The sequence below is a fragment of the Heterodontus francisci genome, chromosome 29 (genome assembly GCF_036365525.1).
Source record: "Heterodontus francisci isolate sHetFra1 chromosome 29, sHetFra1.hap1, whole genome shotgun sequence".
NCBI lineage: Eukaryota > Metazoa > Chordata > Chondrichthyes > Heterodontiformes > Heterodontidae > Heterodontus > Heterodontus francisci.
In genome coordinates this window covers 30,645,896-30,664,024 of record NC_090399.1, presented here as the reverse complement: position 1 = coordinate 30,664,024, position 18,129 = coordinate 30,645,896, and the positions used below count along the sequence as shown (strand labels likewise).

At 43.3% G+C, this 18,129-nt stretch overlaps 1 protein-coding gene across 1 annotated transcript in view; it reads right to left on the bottom strand.

The window, feature by feature from the left end:
- The window catches only part of LOC137346230 (E3 ubiquitin-protein ligase TRIM39-like), a 33,497-nt gene that overhangs the window by 9,167 nt on the left and 6,201 nt on the right, over positions 1–18,129 (bottom strand). The window contains exons 2-5 of the mRNA XM_068009663.1: positions 13,261–13,356; positions 10,833–11,063; positions 9,095–9,117; positions 3,990–4,105 (exon numbers count right to left, since the gene is read on the bottom strand). Coding sequence (XP_067865764.1) covers positions 3,990–4,105; positions 9,095–9,117; positions 10,833–11,063; positions 13,261–13,356 — 466 coding nt within the window. The remainder of the gene's footprint in view (positions 1–3,989; positions 4,106–9,094; positions 9,118–10,832; positions 11,064–13,260; positions 13,357–18,129) is intronic.

The window sequence follows — 18,129 nt, the reverse complement described above, 5'->3', positions numbered from 1 at the left end:
CAAAGATAGGTAGGAAAGCAAGTTGTGAGGAGGACACAAAGAGTCTGCAAAGAGATAGAGATAGGTTAAGTGAGTAGACAAAAATGCAGCAGGTGGTGTATAATGTGGGAAAATATGAGGTCCACTTTGGTGGAAAGAATAGAAAAGCAGAATATTACTTACGTGGAGAGAGACTGCAGAATGCTGCGGTACAGAGGGACCTGGGTGTCCTCACACATGAATGAGAAAACATTAGCAAGCAGCTACAGCAAGTAATTAGGAAGACAAATGGAATGTTGGCCTTTATTGCAAGGGGGATGGAGTATAAAAGTAGGGAAGTCTTGCTACAGCTGCACAGGGCATTGGCGAGATCGCACCTGGAGTACTGTGTACATTTGCATTGGAAGCAGTTCAGAGAAGGTTCACTAGGCTGATTCCTGGGATGAAGGGGATCTCTTATGAGGAAAATTTGAGCAGGTTGGGCCTACACACATTGGAGTTTAGAAGAAGGAGAGGTGATCATAGGATCACAGGAAACAGGAGCAGGAGTAGGCCATTCGGCCTGTTTAGCCTGCTCCGCCATTCAAACAGATCAAGGCTGATCATCTACCTCATTGCCATTTTTCCCCAATATCCCGATATACCTTAAATATGTTCAATAATTGAGTTTCCACAGCCCTCTGCAGTAGAGAATTCCACAGATTCACCACCCTCTGAGTAAAGAAATTCCTCTCATCTCAGTCTTATATGGCCTTCCCCTTATTCCCATGTGCTCTAATTTTGTTTACTAACCTCCTGTGTGGGACCTTATCAAAAGCCTTCTGAAAATCCAAATACACCACATCCACTGGTTCTCCTTGATCTATGCTACAAGTAACATCCTCAAAAAACTCCAACCAGTTTGTCAAACATGATTTCCCTTTCATCAATTCATGTTGACCCTGCCCAATCATATTATTTTACAAGACTGTGTCCCCTTGTTCTAGACAGACCAGCCAGAGTAAATATCCTATCCAATTCCACCCTGTCATGCCCTGTAAGAATTTTGTAATTTTAATGAGATCTCCTCTCATTCTTCGCAACTCTGCAGAATACAGGCCCAGATTCTGCAATCTCTCTCCTCGCAAGACAATCCCACCATCCCAGGGATTAGTCTGGTGAATCTCCATTGCATTCCCTCTCTCACAAGTATATCCTTCCTTAGTGGTCTCACCAATGCTTTCTACAATTGAAACAATCCATCTTTTCTCCTGTATTCAAATCCCATTGCAATGAAGGCCAACATACCATTGGTCTTCTTAATTGCTTGCTGCACCTGCATACCAGCTTTTCATGACTCCTGAAAAAGGATACCCAGATCCCTTTGGACATCAACACTTCCCAACCTCTCACCATTTAAGTAATACTCTGCCTTTCTGTTTTTTCTACCAAAGTGGAACACTTCACTCTTATTGACATGATATTCCATTTGCCATGTTCTTGCCCATTCACTTAGCCTGTCCAAATCCCCTTGAAGCCTTCTTGCAACCTCCTCACAACATACACTCCCTCCTAGCTTTCTGCCACTTGCAAATTTGGAAATGATACAATTGGTCCCCATATCCAAATCATTTATATAGATTGTAAACAGCTGTGGCCCAAGCACTGATCCTTGTGGTACACCACTAGCAACAGCCTGCCATCCAGAGAATGACCCATTTATTCCTACTCTCTGCTTTCTGTCTGTTAACCAATTTTCAATTCATTGCAGGATATTACCCCCAATTCCATGTGCTCTAATTTTGTTTACTAACCTCCTGTGTGGGACCTTATCAAAAGCCTTCTGAAAATCCAAATACACCACATCCACTGGTTCTCCTTTATCTATGCTACAAGTAACATCCTCAAAAAACTCCAACCTGTTTGTCAAACATGATTTCCCTTTCATAAATCCATGTTGACTCTGCCCAATCATATAATTATTTTCCAAGTGTCCAGTTATCTCATCCTTTATAATAGATTCTAACATTTTCCCGACTACTGATATCAAACTAACAGGTCTGCAGTTCTCTCTTTTCTCTCTCGCTCCCTTCTTAAATAGTGGGGGTTACATTTTCTACTTTCCAGTCTGCAGGAACCCTTCCTGAATCTATAGAATTTTGAAAGACAACCACCAATGCATCTACTATCTCTATAGCCACCTCCTTCAATACTCTGGGATGTAGCTCAACTGGTCCAGGGGATTAAGCAACTTTCAATTCAATTAATTTTTCGAGTACTACCTCTTTATTGATACTAATTATTTTCAGTTCCTCATTTTCACAAGTCTTTTGGTTCCCTAGTATTTCTGGCAGATACTCTGTCTTTCTCCGTGAAGCCAGACACAAAGTAATTGTTTCATCTCCTGCCATTTCCTCATTCTCTACCACATTCCAGAAATTCATCCTCCACAACATTAGTGCTAATTAGGTTTACCCAATCTATATGTAAATTGAAGACACCCATTATTACTGTATTGCCCATGTTACATGCAGTTTTAATTTCCAGATTTATACCATGCCCAACATTACCACTACTGTTTGGCGGCCGATAAACAACTCCCACCAACATTTGCTTCCCCTTGCTGTTTTCTAGTTCCACCCAAATTGATTCTACATTTTGCTCCTTCAATCTTATTGAAACATATAAGATTACGAGGGGCTTGACAGGTTAGATGCTGAGAGGATGTTTCCCCTCATGGGGGAATCTAGAACTAGGGGGCACAGTTTCAAAATAAGGAGTCTCCCATTTAAGACGTAGATGAGGAGGAATTTCTTCTCTCAGAGGGTCGTAAATCTTTGGAATTCTCTTCCCCGAGAGCAGTGCAGGCTGCGTCATTGAATATATTCAAAGCTGGGTTAGACAGATTTTTGATCTACAAGGGAGTCAAGGGATATGGGGAAGCAGACAGGAAAGTGGAGTCAAGGCCACAAACAGATCAGCCATGGTCTCATTGAGTGGTGGAGCAGGCTCAAGCAGCTGAATGGCCTACCCCTGATTCTATTTCTTATGATCCACCACATTAAACATTCAATCTACCCCAGAAGGTTGTGGATGCTCCATTGTTCAATATATTTACAGCCCCGGAAATAGATTTTTAGTCTCTCAGGGGATCAAGGGATATGGAGAGTGAGTGAGAAAGTGGAGAAAAACCGAAGATTATCCATGATCGTATTGACTGGCGGAGCACGCTCAAGGGGCAGTATGGTCTACTCCTGCTCCTAATTCTAATGTTCCTACATTCACCCCCTTCACCATTGACGCACAGTGGAAGCAGTGTGTACCATCTACAAGATGCACTGCAGCAACTCTGCAAGTCTCCTTCAACAGCACCTTCCAAACCCGCAACTTCTACCATCTAGAAGGACAAGGGCAGCAGCTGCATGAGAACATCACCACCTGCAAGATCCCCTCCAATTCAGTGTCCTGACTTGGAACTATATCGCCATTCCTTCACTTTCACTGGGTCAAAATCCTGGAACTCCCTCCCCAAGAGCATTGTGGGTGCGCCTACACCACATGGACTGCAGCGGTTAATGAAGGCAGCTCACCACCACCTTCTCTAGAGCAATCAGGGCTGGGCAATTAATGTTGGCCTTGCCAGCGATGCTCACATCCCAAGAATGAATTATAAGATTGTGGAAAATATTGTTTTTGTTTTACTTTGTGTTGGATTATTCTTTATACTGAATTATTGAACATTAATTTGTTTCTAACTCAAATTCATCCATTGATAGAATCTGATTACCAATATATTTCTATTGTATTTCACCAAATTCACCAGCTTCCCAACAAAAACACAATGGGACAGAAGTTCGACTTGGGCAGTCTCACAAATCAGGCAGCATCACATTGGTCATCTGTTATATGCCACGCCCCATATTCAGTTCTATTGACTTTACTGAATGTGAATATCAGTCAGGGTGTATAAGGAATGACTCATGCAATACCACCCTTGTGCTATTGCTGAAAAATTTCTACAGGAAGATTACCTGGGTTGATCATCTTCAACATTCGTTTCCAAGCTGTGTAATCCAGAGGGATCTTGAACTCCACTAGTCTGAGAACAGAACAACTTGGTTTGGGTTTTTTAAATTCAACCCTGGACCTGTAAAATGGCAAATTTAATACATTTTAAAGGTTCCCATCAATTATTTATGTTAATTAAAACGCTATGTTGTTAGAAAGCAGATTTACAATGATTCCAATGCTTTTATTTAAAGCCAGAGGTCATTCTTATGTATTTAATAATCTGAGCAGACGGGGCTTTGGGTTAACGTGTCATCTGAAAGAGGGCACCTCCAACAGAGCAGCACTCCCTCAGTACTGGACTAATGTGTCAGCCTTAACTTCTCTGCACAAGTCCTGGAGAGGGATTTAAACCTACAACCTTCTGACTTAGAAGTCAGTGTGTTCGTAGAAATAGAACTTTACAGCACTGAAGGTGGCCATTGTGTCCATGCCGGACGACAAACAGCCCATCAGCCTAATCCCACTTTCCAGCTCTTGGTCCGTAGCCTTGTAGGTTATGGAACTTCAAGTGCATGTCCAAGTACTTTTAAATGTTGTGAGTTTCTGCCTCTACCACCCTTTGTGACAGTGAGTTCCAGATCCCCACTACTCTCTGGGAGAAAAGATTTCCCCTCGAATCCTCTCTAAGCCTCCTACCTCTTACCCTAAATCTATACCCCTGGTTATGAACTCCTCAACCAAGGGGAATAGGGCCTTCCTATCCACTTTATCTAGACCCCTCATAATTTTATACACCTCAATTAAATCTCCTTCCTCTGTTCCAAAGAAAACAATCCTCACCCATCCAATCTTTCCTCATATCTAAAATTCACCAGTGCAGGCAACATCCTCCTAAATCTCCTCTGTACCCTGTCTAGTGCAATCACATCTTTCCTATAGTGCGGTGACCAGAACAGCACGCAGTACTCCAGCTGTGGCCTAACCAGTGTTTTAGACAACGCCAGCATAACCTCCCTGTTCTTACATTCTACATCTCACGAGTAAAGGCAAGAACCTGCTATGACTTTTTGACCATCTTATCTACCTGTCCAGCCACCTTCAGGGATCTGTGGACATGCACTCCAAGATTCCTCTACACTTCTCAGTATCCCACCATTTATCGTGTATTCCCTTGCCATGTCGACCTTCCCCAAATGCATTAGCTCACACTTCTCCAAATTGAACTCCATTTCCCACTGGGTCGCCCACCTGACGAGTCCATTGATATCTTCCTGCAGCCTACAGCTTTATTCTTCATTAACAACCACACCTCCAATTTTTGTATCATCTGCAAACTTCTGAACCATTCCCCCAACATTCAAGTCCAAATTTATTTATATATACCACAAAATGCAAGGGACCTAATACTGAGGACTGCGGAAACCAACTGGTAACAGCCTTCCAGGCACAAAAACACACGTTGACCATTAGCCTTTGCTTCCTGCCTCTGAGCCAGTTTTGGATCTAACTTGCCACTTTGCCTTGGACCTCATGGGCTTTTATTTTCAGGGCCAGTCTGCCATGTGGGACCTTTACAAAAGCTTTGCTGAAATCCAAATAGACTACATCACATGTATTACCCTCTTACCAACTGAGTCACAACTGAAAGGGATGAGAAAATCAAGAAAGGAGTTTGAGGAGAGAATCTGAAATTTATTTAGAATAGCAGGGTATTGTACAAATGTATTAGGAAAAAGAGAATGTTAAATGTGAGGTAGGGCCTATGGGAGGAGAGGATAGATAATAAATATTTAATACAGGATAAACAGACTTGGTGGGAATACTTCACAATGCTTCATTTCATTGTTTACAGAAGAGAAGGTTTTAGGGGTGAGATTAATCTTGAACATGTTGAAAATGAGATGAGAGATATTGGAACAAATAAAAAGATATCAAAGAAGTTAGTTAAACTAAAGTAGGACAGAATACCAGAACCTAAAGAAATACATCCAAGGATCTTACTGGAAATGGGGGATAAAATTGTATATTACAGGTGACCAATGCAATCCCAACTATTCTGCGTCCCCACCCATGTCTGATTTCACACCCCATGATGCTTAGGGAGCTGGAGGGCAGAATGACCTCATCCTAAATAATTCAGTTAGCATTAGTTCTGTTTGGAAAACATTGCTACCAGATTTCCATTTAAGGGTCATTGTTCTGAATTTACATCAGCCATTAATTGCACATGCGTGTGTTGCTCACAACTTTCATCCATTCAAATTAAACACTGGAAATCACGGTTGGTGTGAGCATAATATTCTGATGTGTGCAATCGGTAGGCGAGGGTCATCTCTGTTCATCTGAATTTGCAAAGTCAGCCCTTCAGCAGTCAGTTGTGTTGATTAGGAATGCAATGCCTGAAAAGGGTGGTGGAAGCAGATTCAGCAGTGACTTTCAAAACATAACTTGTTAGACATTGGACAAGGAAAATTGACAGAGCAGCGAGGAAAGGGCTGGGGAGTGGGACGAAGGGGATAGCTCTTTCAAAGAGCTGACACAGTTAAGAAGTCCCAAACAGCTGCAGGATTCAATGAGTCCATGAAAATGATGAGATAATTGGCTTTATTAAAATATTGTGTCAGACAAAATATACTGGAATAAATCTGAAATAATTGGCAATAGTGAAAATATTTTACATCAGCAAAAAAATCTAAGGGCGAGAAATGATCATTAGACCAAACATTTCACTCCATTGCTCAAACACTCCTATTGCAGTTTATTCAACAGCCTTGTCAATGCACCTGATCATTTTGTTCCCACTATTTCATCACCAGATTATTCCAAACAGTTATTACTATTTGAGACAGGAATGTCCTCTTATTACACACTCAGGACCCCTCCCCCAACTCTTTTTCCGGTACATTGATGACTGTATCGGTGCCGTTTCCTGCTCCCGCCCAGAACTAGAAAACTTTATCAACTTTGCTTCCAATTTCCACCCTTCTCTCACCTTTACATGGTCCATCTCTGACACTTCCCTTCCCTTCCTCGACTTCTCTGTCTCCATCTGTGGGGATAGGTTGTCTACCAATATCCATTATAAGCCCACTGACTCCCACAGCTACCTCGACTACACTTCTTCACGCCCTACCTCCTGTAAGGACTCCATTCCATTCTCCCAGTTTCTCCGTCTCCGACGCATCTGCTCTGATGATGCTACCTTCCATGACGGTGCTTCTGATATGACCTCCTTTTTCCTCAACTGAGAATTTCCCCCCACTGTGGTTGACAGGGCCCTCAACCGTGTCCGACCCATTCCCCGCACCTCTACCCTCACCCCTTCCCCTCCCTCCCAGAACCGTGACAGGGTTCCCCTTGTCCTCACTTTTCATCCCACCAGCCTCCATATCCAAAGGATCATCCTCCGCCATTTTCGCCACCTCCAGCGTGATGCCACTACCAGTCGCATCTTCCCCTCCCTTCCCCTGTCAGCATTCCGAAGGGATCGTTCCCTCCACGACACCCTCGTCCATTCCTCCATTACCCCCACCACCTCGTCCCTGTCTCAGGGCACCTTCCCCTGCAATCGCAGGAGGTGTAATACCTGCCCATTTACCTCCTCTCTCCTCACTATCCCAGGGCCCAAACACTCCTTTCAGGTGAAGCAGCGATTTACTTGTACTTCTTTCAATGTAGTATACTGTATTCGCTGCTCACAGTGTGGTCTCCTCTACATTGAGGAGACCCAGCGCAGACTGGGTGACCGCTTTGCGGAACATCTCTGCTCAGTCCGCAAGCAGGACCCTGAGCTTCCGCTTGCTTGCCATTTCAACATTCCCCCCTGCTCTCATGCTCACATCTCTGTCCTGGGATTGCTGCAGTGTTCCAGTGAACAGCATCTCATCTACCGATTAGGCACACTCCAGCCTGCCGGACTGAACATTGAGTTCAATAATTTCAGAGCATGACAGCCCCCCACTTTACTTTCTTTTTCAGTCATTTTAGTTATTTTTTCTTCTTTTTTTTGCATTCCTTTTTACATTTTTTACAATCTTTTTTTGCATTTATTTCATTTCATCTTAGTTTGTTCAGTTTGCTTACCCACTGTTTTTTTCAGGTTGTTTTTCTTCAGGTTTGCACTTGCTGATGTTCAATATTCAGTATATTCACACCTAATCTGTAGTAATGCTTTGTCTTTCAACACACCATTAACATATTGTTTGCCTTTGCTCCGTGACCTTTTGGTCAGCTGTGTGGCCTGGTCCAATCTGCACCGTCTCCTTTGTTATCTCTTGCCCCACCCCCACCTCACTTGTTAATAATCTGTGACTTTTCTAATATTTGTCAGTTCCGAAGAAGGGTCACTGACCCGAAACGTTAACTCTGCTTCTCTTTCCACAGATGCTGCCAGACCTGCTGAGTGATTCCAGCATTTCTTGTTTTTGTTTCAGTTTTCCAGCATCGCAGTATTTTGCTTTTATTATTATGTCCTCTTATTAACTGGATTAAGCTTATTTTCGCTGATATAAATGTATATTATTTGGTACTGCTTCCTTTGTTTTATTTCAATGAATGTTTTGGTTACCTTATCTACTATCATTCAGTATTTTGTGTACCTTGATCAGAATTACCCTTTAACTGACTTCTTCAAAATATAAGGCACCTGACCTTCCCTATTTTTGTCCTGTTGCTCTCAGCTGCACTTTCTCTGGCAGTTGTGTATTCCTTTCAGCTGTGATTACCAGAACTAAACACAGTAATTGATGAGTGTGTTCAGACTCCACTCTTGTACATTGTGCAGTGACATTAATAATGATATAAATTTAACACAACTGGCAAAAGAACAAGAGGCAAGATGAGGAGAATGTTTTCTTTACACAGTGAACTGTTATGGTCTGGAATGCACTGCCTGAAAGTAATAACTATCAAAAGGGAATTGGACAAATACTTGAAGAGTAAAATTTGAATTGCCATGGGGAAAGGGCAGGGGAGTGGAACTAAATGGATTGCTCATTCAAAGGGCCAGCACAGGAATGATGGGCCAATAGCCTCCTTCTGTACTGTATGATTCTATGATTCCATGAATATTCACAGGATGATATGCACCAGGCATTTACTTAGTAGATATAAAAATGTCACATACCTGTCAATAATCAACTTGATGTCCTGGAAAAAGAAAATAGTAAATATTACAGGGAGTTGGAGACAAATTTTAAGTAGTGATTATTTTTACAAAATTTTTACAAAATAGTGGCTGACCCGATATCCATTTTACACAATCACCAGAAATTAGAACCATAGAATGGTTACAGCATCGAAGGAGGCCATTGTGGCCATCGGGTCTGTGCCAGCTCTCAGATAGAGTAATTCAGCTTGTCCCATTCCCCACCCTGCATTTTTCCCCTTCAAGTTCTCATCTAATTTCCTTTTAAAAGCCGTGATTGAATCTGCCTCCACCACACTCTCAGGCAGTGCTTTCCAGATCCTAAAGACTCACTGCGTAAAAATATTTTTCCTCATGTCGCCCTTGGTTCTTTTCCCAATCGTCTTAAATCAGTGTCCTCTGGATTTCAACCCTTCTGCCAATGGGAACAGTTTCTCTCCATCTAAACAGTCTAGACCACTCATGATTTTGAACACCTCTATTAAATCTATCAACTTTCTCTAAGTAGAACAAACCCAGCATCTCCAATCTATCCATGTAACTGAAGTCCCACATCACTGAAACTATTCCAATAAATCTTTTCTGTATCCTCTCTAAGGCCTTCACAACTTTCCTACAGTGTGGTGCCCAGAACTGAATACTCTGGTTGTGACCGAACCAGTATTTTATAAATAAAAGCAAAATACTGCGGATGCTGGAAATCTGAAACAAAAACAAGAAATGCTGGATTCACTCAGCAGGTCTGGCAGCATCTGTGGAAAGAGAAGCAGAGTTAACGTTTTGGGTCAGTGACCCTTCTTCGGAACCCCAAGAAGTTCCGAAGAAGGGTCACTGACCCGAAACGTTAACTCTGCTTCTCTTTCCACAGATGCTGCCAGACCTGCTGAGTGAATCCAGCATTTCTTGTTTTTGTTTCAGTATTTTATGAAGGTCATCGTAACTTCCTTTTAGAAGGAACTGACATTTACGCCAGAATTATTTTGATGGGTTTCAGAACTGAATTAAAAATATTATAAAAGAGCAAGGAGTAGAAACTCATCCTGGATAGTGGGACAAAAAAGGGCAGATTCACCTGGATCACCCGTTATATGCCCCACTCAATATTCAGTTCAATTGTGCTCAATAATATGGCTGTCTGGAATTGAACCAGCTATCTCGGGCTGGTGTCTCGGATGGATTTCTACCCACAGAGATTTTACTTACCTATAATTAATTAGTTTGACCTCATATATTCAAATGCATTCACCTACAACATTATTTTACAATCTGTGGATGCAAAGAGAAATCCAGGAAATTTCAGGTCACAATTAACTGGGGGTCTGTGGAGCTATGATAATCAAAGCTTTCAATTTTTCAGATGTGTTGGCAGATTGGTGCAAAAGTCCCTGGAAATTATGGTCTGGTGGTGTATATAAATGCATGAATCGTTATCATAATTTCCTGGGTCTTGTATTGTGTGGAACAAGCACAATGCTGTAGATGTGCCGATACAATGGTGTAAATTTCCAGGAAATTCTAAATGCCTCTAAGATATCTGCGAGATGGAATTTTTACAGCAATGCACATTCATTTTCTTAATCAGTCCTCCATCCTGTACCAAAATGACTTTACTAGTTAGGACACCTAAATTCACTGTTTTGATTAGATATATCAATTGGAATTAGCACCTGTTTTTAATTTCTTATTCACGATTTATTTATATGGTAAGCTATTATACCTGTAGGAACTCCATCTCCTGGAGTCTCAGTCTCTTCTGTATATCTGTGATGATTTGGTTAATGGAGTCACTCTGTTCCGAAATGGCCTTGATGTTTGCTTCTATCTGCTGCATCAACACCCTTTCCTTTTCTTCCACTTTCTTTTGCAGGGCTTGTTCCTCTTCGTTTAGAAACTGGTGTAATTTACCAAATTCAGACAAAATCTTCTGCCGCAGTTTGTCCCCTTGGTTCTGATGAAGTAAACCGAACATTCTTAAACACAGAAACTTTGCAGAAACGACCTAATGATATATTTGATCATCTGCACAGCATGATTTAAATATGTATTAACATTGAAAGAACTAGCTGAAAAAAAAACAAAATGTTGTTGTAAATCATCTCCCACCTGCACCTGAATGCTACACAGGGGCGAATAGGAGATGATGATATAATTATATTGGTTACAACAGTGCAAGTTAAGAGTTCGCTAATAGCTTAGGGAGTTCAGCCAGTGAGTACTTGAGCCATAGCAACACATTTCCCAGGCAGGCTCCAACGAAGGGAAGGGGGCAGTGGTCAATCAGGGCAGGCACGGGGGTGGCCATTGCCCCCAGGAGGATCGTCCGTGGGTCATGGAATGTCCCTAAAGGAAGGGCCCCCAAAGTCTGCTGGAAGGTGATGATGATCCCTCCTGATGGAGGAAAATTGTCCATGGAGGTGGGAAGTGGCCCTTAATTGACCACTTAAGTGGCTCAACTGGCCTCCCAGAGGGCTGGTGAAATTGAGCCCAGTGTTCCACCCGATCCTGTGGGTTTCTCACCTGGCAAGTTCAGTCAGAAATATCAGCTCAGATAGATGTACCCGACTGATAAGTGATCAAACCAGTTCTGACTGTATGGATTTATTATAAATGGAAATGAGAACCCTGTCACAAAGTTTGATTTTAAAGAGACTAAATGAAACCCAAAGAAATGAGCATTACTTTGTGTCACCCACTGGATGGGAGAGAAATTTATAAATTTCTGCTTTTTTTTATTTAATAAGCAATACATTGTCCAACATGTTACCAGTTACATAATATCATTTTATTGTATAAAGATAGATTAAATGAGAAAGGGAAGCAACAGTGATATGGAACATCGGGCTGATTATAATGACCCTGTTTAGCTATTGTTTCTTTTTCTTTCATTTTCCAGTGGCAGGGAAGCATTCAGAATTCTGAAGAATTGGAAAGTTTGTTCAAATCCAGAACAAGCTCAAACATAAATCTCTGGCAGAAACATTCCCCCAGTTTTGGATTCCAAGTCAGGAATTACACACTTGAGGCAGTGATACTCTGCGTCGGTTTCCCATGTTGATATTGGGAATTGGATATGTACTTGAAAAGAAAATGAATTCCAGACTATGGGAAAGATCAAGGGAGTGAAACTACTTCAGGTAGTCACTAATAAATCCAATAAAGAATTCAGGCGAAAGCCAGAGAGTGGCTGGATTCTAGAACTTGCTACCATATGGAGTGGTTAAGGCTAATAGCACAGATAACTTTAAGGGGAAGCTGGATAAGTATATGAAGGAGAAAAGAATTGATATTAATTCTGATACGGTTAGATGAAATATGGTGGGCAGATGCTCAGCAAAACATAACTGGACCAAAGGGCCCGTTCGTTTGCTGTAAATTTTGTTATTTGCAATTAAATAGCTCATTCGAAAAGCCAGAGCAGACACAATGGGCCCAATGGATTCTTTCTGTACTATATCACTCGATTATTCTATGATTTTTTTTTATTTGGGTCATGGGATGTGGGCATCGCTGGCCAGGCCAGCATTTATTGCCCACGAGAAGGTGGAGGTGAGCTGCCTTCTTGAACTGCTGCAGTCCATTTGGGGTAGGTGCTATTAGGAAGGGAGTTCCAGGATTTTGACCCAGCAACAGTGAGGGAACGGCGATACAGTTCCAAGTCAGGATGGTGTGTGGCTTGGAGGGGAACTTGCAGGTGGTGGTGTTCCCACGCATCTGCTGCCCTTGTCCTTCTAGGTGGTAGGGGTCGCAGGTTTGGAAGTTGCTGTCTAAGGAGCCTTGGTGCGTTGCTGCAGTGCATCTTTTCGATGGTACACACTGCTGCCACTGTACATCAGTGGTGGAGGGAGTGAATGTTTGTAGATGGGGTGCCAGTCAAGTTGGCTGCTTTGTCCTGGATGGGGTCGAGCTTCTTGAGTGTTGTTGGAGCTGCACCCATCCAGGCAAGTGGAGAGTATTCCATCACACACCTAACTTGTGCCTTGCAGATGGTTGGACAGGCTTTGGGGAGTCAGGTGGTGAGATACTCGCTGCAGGATTCCTAGCCTGTGACCTGCTCTTGTAGCCACAGTATTTATATGGCTACTCCAGTTCAGTTTCTGTTCAGATTCTATGATAATAGGCCCTTGGAAGACAGGGACACATCTCACCTTCAATTCTATTAGATGTCCTTCTTCTTCACTCTGACTTTTGGAAATGTCTTGAATTTGTTTCTGAAGGAAATCCAGTGCCTTTAGCAGCTCCTCCTGAACACAATTAGACAGAACCATCATCCAGTGCATCAGAATGTTTCAGGATATTCCATAAAGCGAAAGCAGTAACAACAACTTGTGGGAACCAGAAGGTAATATCAGAGAGGAAAACCAAGGTGCACAGAGAATTGGGAGGGACCGATAGCTCTAGAGTAGGAAATAGTAAGGCATTAGGTGGGGTCAGTGTAGGAGGAACATAGGAAGATAGGAACAGGAGTAGGCCATTCAGCCCCTCGAGCCTGTCCTGCCATTGAATGAGATCATGACTGATCCGCGGCCTAACTCCTGCCTTTGGCCCATATCCCTTAATATCTTTGCTTAACAAAAATCTATCTATCTATCTCAGATTTAAACTGAACAACAGTTCTAGCTTCAACTGCTGCTTGTGGGAGTGAGTTCCAAACCTCTACCACCCTTTGCATGAAGAAGTGCTTCCTAACATCTCTCATGAACAGTCTGGTCCTAATTTTTAGACTATGCCCCCTAGATTTAGAATCTCTAACCAGTGGAAATAGTTATCTCTATCTAGCCTGTCTTTTCCTGTTAATATCTTGAAGACTTCAATCAGATCACCCCTTAACCTTCTAAATTCTGGCGAAAACAGGCCTAATTTGTGAAATCTCTCCTCGTAACTTAACCCCTGTAGTCCAGGTATCATTCTTGTAAACCTACGTTGCACTCCCTCCAAGGCCAATATATCCTTCCGAAGGTGTGGTGCCCACAACTGCTCACAGTACCCCAAGTGGGGTCTAACCAGGGTTTAGTACAGCTGCAGCATAATCTCTGTCTTTATACTCCAATCCTCTAGATATAAAGGCTAGCATTCCATTAGCCTTTTTGATTATTTTCTGCACTTTCTCGTGGCATTTTAAAGAGGGAATGTAGTAAGGTCTAAATTAGATTTACTGTGCATGTATGTGATACGCGGAGTGTGGTAAGTTAGCTTGGTGAGCTGCAGGCACAGATAGCCAGCAGGAAATATGATGTCATGGCAATAGTGGAGACATGGCTCAAAAAAGAGCCCGACCACCAGACAAAAAATCAGAGGCGACCCACCTTTGCTGGGCCTGGGGAGCAATGCCAGGTTTTTACACTCCCCAGGCCCTTAATTGGACTTGGGTGGGACTTCCACCTCTTTGAGGCAGGAGGTTCCGCGTCTAAGAGCTGCCGGCCAATCAGCAGTCCACAGGGATCGTGGATGTCGGCCCCAGAAGAGAGGTATGTTTTGGGGCCTTGCCGGGGACAATCGGCCGGGCCCTGGAGAGGCATGGGTAGTTGGTTGGGGTGGGGGGGACTTTATTTCAGTGGGGGCAGTTGGGTTTTGGGCGTGGGTGGAGGGGAAAACGCTCCGTAGGGCACAGGGTGCCTGACCAGGAGGGCCCCCCTCCCCCAAGCCCACAAGGAGGCCACCAGGTTTTACTTGGCAGCCTTCTGTGGGGCCTAAAATACCAGCGGCGGTGGGAGGAGGCCCTTAAGTGGCAATTAATTGTCCATTTCAGGGCCTTGATTGGCCTGGGGCAGGTGGGCTGTTTCTTGCTGCTGCCATCCCTGGTAAAATTGCAGCAGGGGGCGGGAAGGTGGCAGGAGTGGCACCCCTTACCTCCCGCTCAGTCTTCCGACCCTTCCCACCACTAACCCACTCCTTTGTGGTGGCGTAAATTTCCAGCTGAGGTGTTTAGGAAAGATAGGGGAGGTCGGAAAGGAGGAGGGGTGGTTGTATTGATTGAGAAGATTACAGTGCTGGAGGGACAGGATGTACTAGAGAGGTCAAGGGCAGAATCTATTCAGTTAGAGCTAAAAAAAACAATAGAGCTACCAATGCACTCTGGGTGTGTACTATAGGCTGGGAAAGATATATAGGAACAACTTTGCAAGGTAATTACTGAGACGCGCAGGAATTATAGAGTAGATATATGGGGGACTTTAATTATCCTAATATAGACTGGGATAGTCATAATGTAAAGAGCAGAGAGGGGCAAGAGTTTATAGTGCGTTCAGGAAAATTTTCTCCATCAGTATGTTTCCAGTCCAATGAGGAAGGACGCATTGCTGGATCTGGTTCTGGGGAATGAGGTGGATCAAGTGTCAGTAGGGGAACATTGAGGGGACAGTGACCATAGTATCATAAGGTTTAGAAAAAGAAGGAGCACTTCTAAGTAAAGATAATTAATTAAGGGAGGGCCAACTTCAAGGGAGTGAGAGGGGATCTGGCCCAAATAAATTGGAATCAAAGATCAGCAAGCAAAACGGTCACTGAACAATGGGCTGCCTTTACAGAGGAGATAGTTCAGGTAGAATCAAGGTACATTCCCATGAGGCAGAAAGGGAGGGCAATCAAATCCAGAACTCCCTGGATAATGAAAGAGATAGAGATGAAGATGAAGCAGAAAAACGGTGCAGATGACAGATGTCAGTTGGATAACACAGTTGAGAACCAGGCTGAACATAGAAGGTTCAGAGGGGAAGTGAAAAAACAAATAAGAGAAGAAAAGAGAGTGTGTGAGAAGAGATTCATAGCTAACATATAAATTGTAAGAGGGTTGTGAAAGAAGGACTGGGGCCAATTAGGGACCTAAAAGGGGATTTATATTATACATGGAGGCAAGGGGCATGGCTGAGGTACTAAATGAGTAATGTGCTATCTATCTTTACCAAGGAAGAAAATACTGCCCAAGTCATGGTGAAGAAGGAGGTCGTAGAGACACTAGATGGGCTTAAAATTGATAAACAGGAGGCATTAGATCGACTGCCTGCACTTAAAAGTTGATAACTCACCAGGACAGGATGAGATGCATCCAAGGATACTTAGGGAAGCAAGGGTGGAAATTGCAGTGGCACTGGCCATTATCTTCCAATCCTCCTTCGATACAGAGGTGGTACCAGAGGACTGGAGAATTGCAAATGTTGCGCCCCTGTTCAAAAAAGGGTGTAAGGAGAAGCCCAGCAACTACAGGCCAGTCAGTTTAACCTCAGTGATGGGAAAACTTACATAAATGATAGTTCAGAATAAAATTAATAGTCATTTGGACAAATTTGGATTAGTGAAGGAAAGCCAGCATGCATTTGTTATAGGCAAATCAGGTTTAACTAACTTGCTTGAGTTTTTCGATGAGGGTAATGTGGTTGATGTGGTGTACATGGACTTCCAAAAGACACTTGATAAAGTGCCACATAACAGGCTTGTCAGAAAAGTTAGTGCCCATGGAATAAATGGGACAGTAGCAGCATGGATACGAAATTGGCTGAGTGACAGGAAACAGAGACTAGATATGAATGGTTTTTCAAACTGGAGGAAGGTATTATACACACATTTGGGTGTACAGGCAACAATTCCAAATTCTGCAGAGTACACATAACTTGGAAGTGCTGTGATAATAATAAAAACAAGAAATGCTGGAAATACTCAGCAGGTCTGGCAGCATCTGTGGAGAGAGAAGCAGACTTACCGTTTCAGGTCAGTGACCCTTCATCAGAACAGGAAAATGTTAGAAATGTATAGGTTTTAAGCAAATAAAGTGGGGGTGGGGCAAGGTGCTGATAGGACAAGGTCACAGAGAATAACTGAGCAGAAGGTCATGGAGCAAAGGCAAACGGTATGTTAATGGCGTATTGACAAAGCGTTAATGCGGAGAGGGTGTTAATTGACACCCTGGCCCAAAGCACAAACATGAAAAAATAGAGTGGGTAGGCACATGGTAAAAAAAATGAATGATGAAACAAACTAAAATAAAATAAACAAATGAAAAATAATAAATAATAAAAAAGAAAAATAACTAAAAATAAAAAAGGGGAGCCCTTCATGCTCTGTGAAATGATTGAACTGAATGTTCAGTCCGGCAGGCTGTAGTGTGCCTAATTGGTAAATGAGATGCTGTTGATCCAACTTGCGCTGATGTTCACTGGAACACTGCAGCAAGCCCAGGACAGAAATGTGAGCATGAGAGCAGGGGGGAGTGTTGAAATGGCAAGCAACCAGAAGCTCGGGGTCATGTTTTCGGACTCAGCGGAGGTGTTCTGCAAAGCGGTTACCCAATCTGCATTTGGTCTCCCCAATGTCGAGGAGACCACATTGTGAGCAGCGAATACAGTATATTAAATTGAAAGAAGTACAAGTAAATCGTTGCTTCACCTGAAAGGAGTGTTTGGGGCCTTGGATAGTGAGAAGAGAGGAGGTTAAAGCGTGGGTGTTGCACCTCCTGCGATTGCATGGGAAGGTGCCGTGAGAAGAGAACAATGTGTTGGGGTAATGGAGGAGTGGACCAGGGTGTCGCGGAGGGAATGATCCCTTCGGAATGCTGACTGGGGATGGGAGGGGAAGATGTGTTTGGTAGTGGCATCACACTGGACATGGCAGAAATTGCGGAGGATGATCCTTTGGATGTGGAGGCTGGTGGGGTGGAAAGTGAGGACAAGGGGAACCCTGTCGTGGTTCTGGGAGGGAGGGGAAGGGGTGAGGGTAGAGGTGCTGGAAATGGGCTGGACATGGTCGATGGCCCTGTCAATCACAGTGGGGGGAATCTTCGGTTGAGGAAAGAGGAAGACATATCAGAAGCACCGTCATGGAAGGTAGCATCATCAGAGCAGATGCGTCTGAGACGGAGAAACTGGGAGAATGGAATGGAGTCCTTCGAGGAGGCAGGGTGTGAAAAAGTGTAGTCGAGGTAGCTGTGGGAGTCAGTGGGCCTATAATGAATATTAATAGAAGCCTATCCCCAGAGATGGAGACAGAGAAGTCGAGGAAGTGAAGGAATGTGTCAGAGATGGACC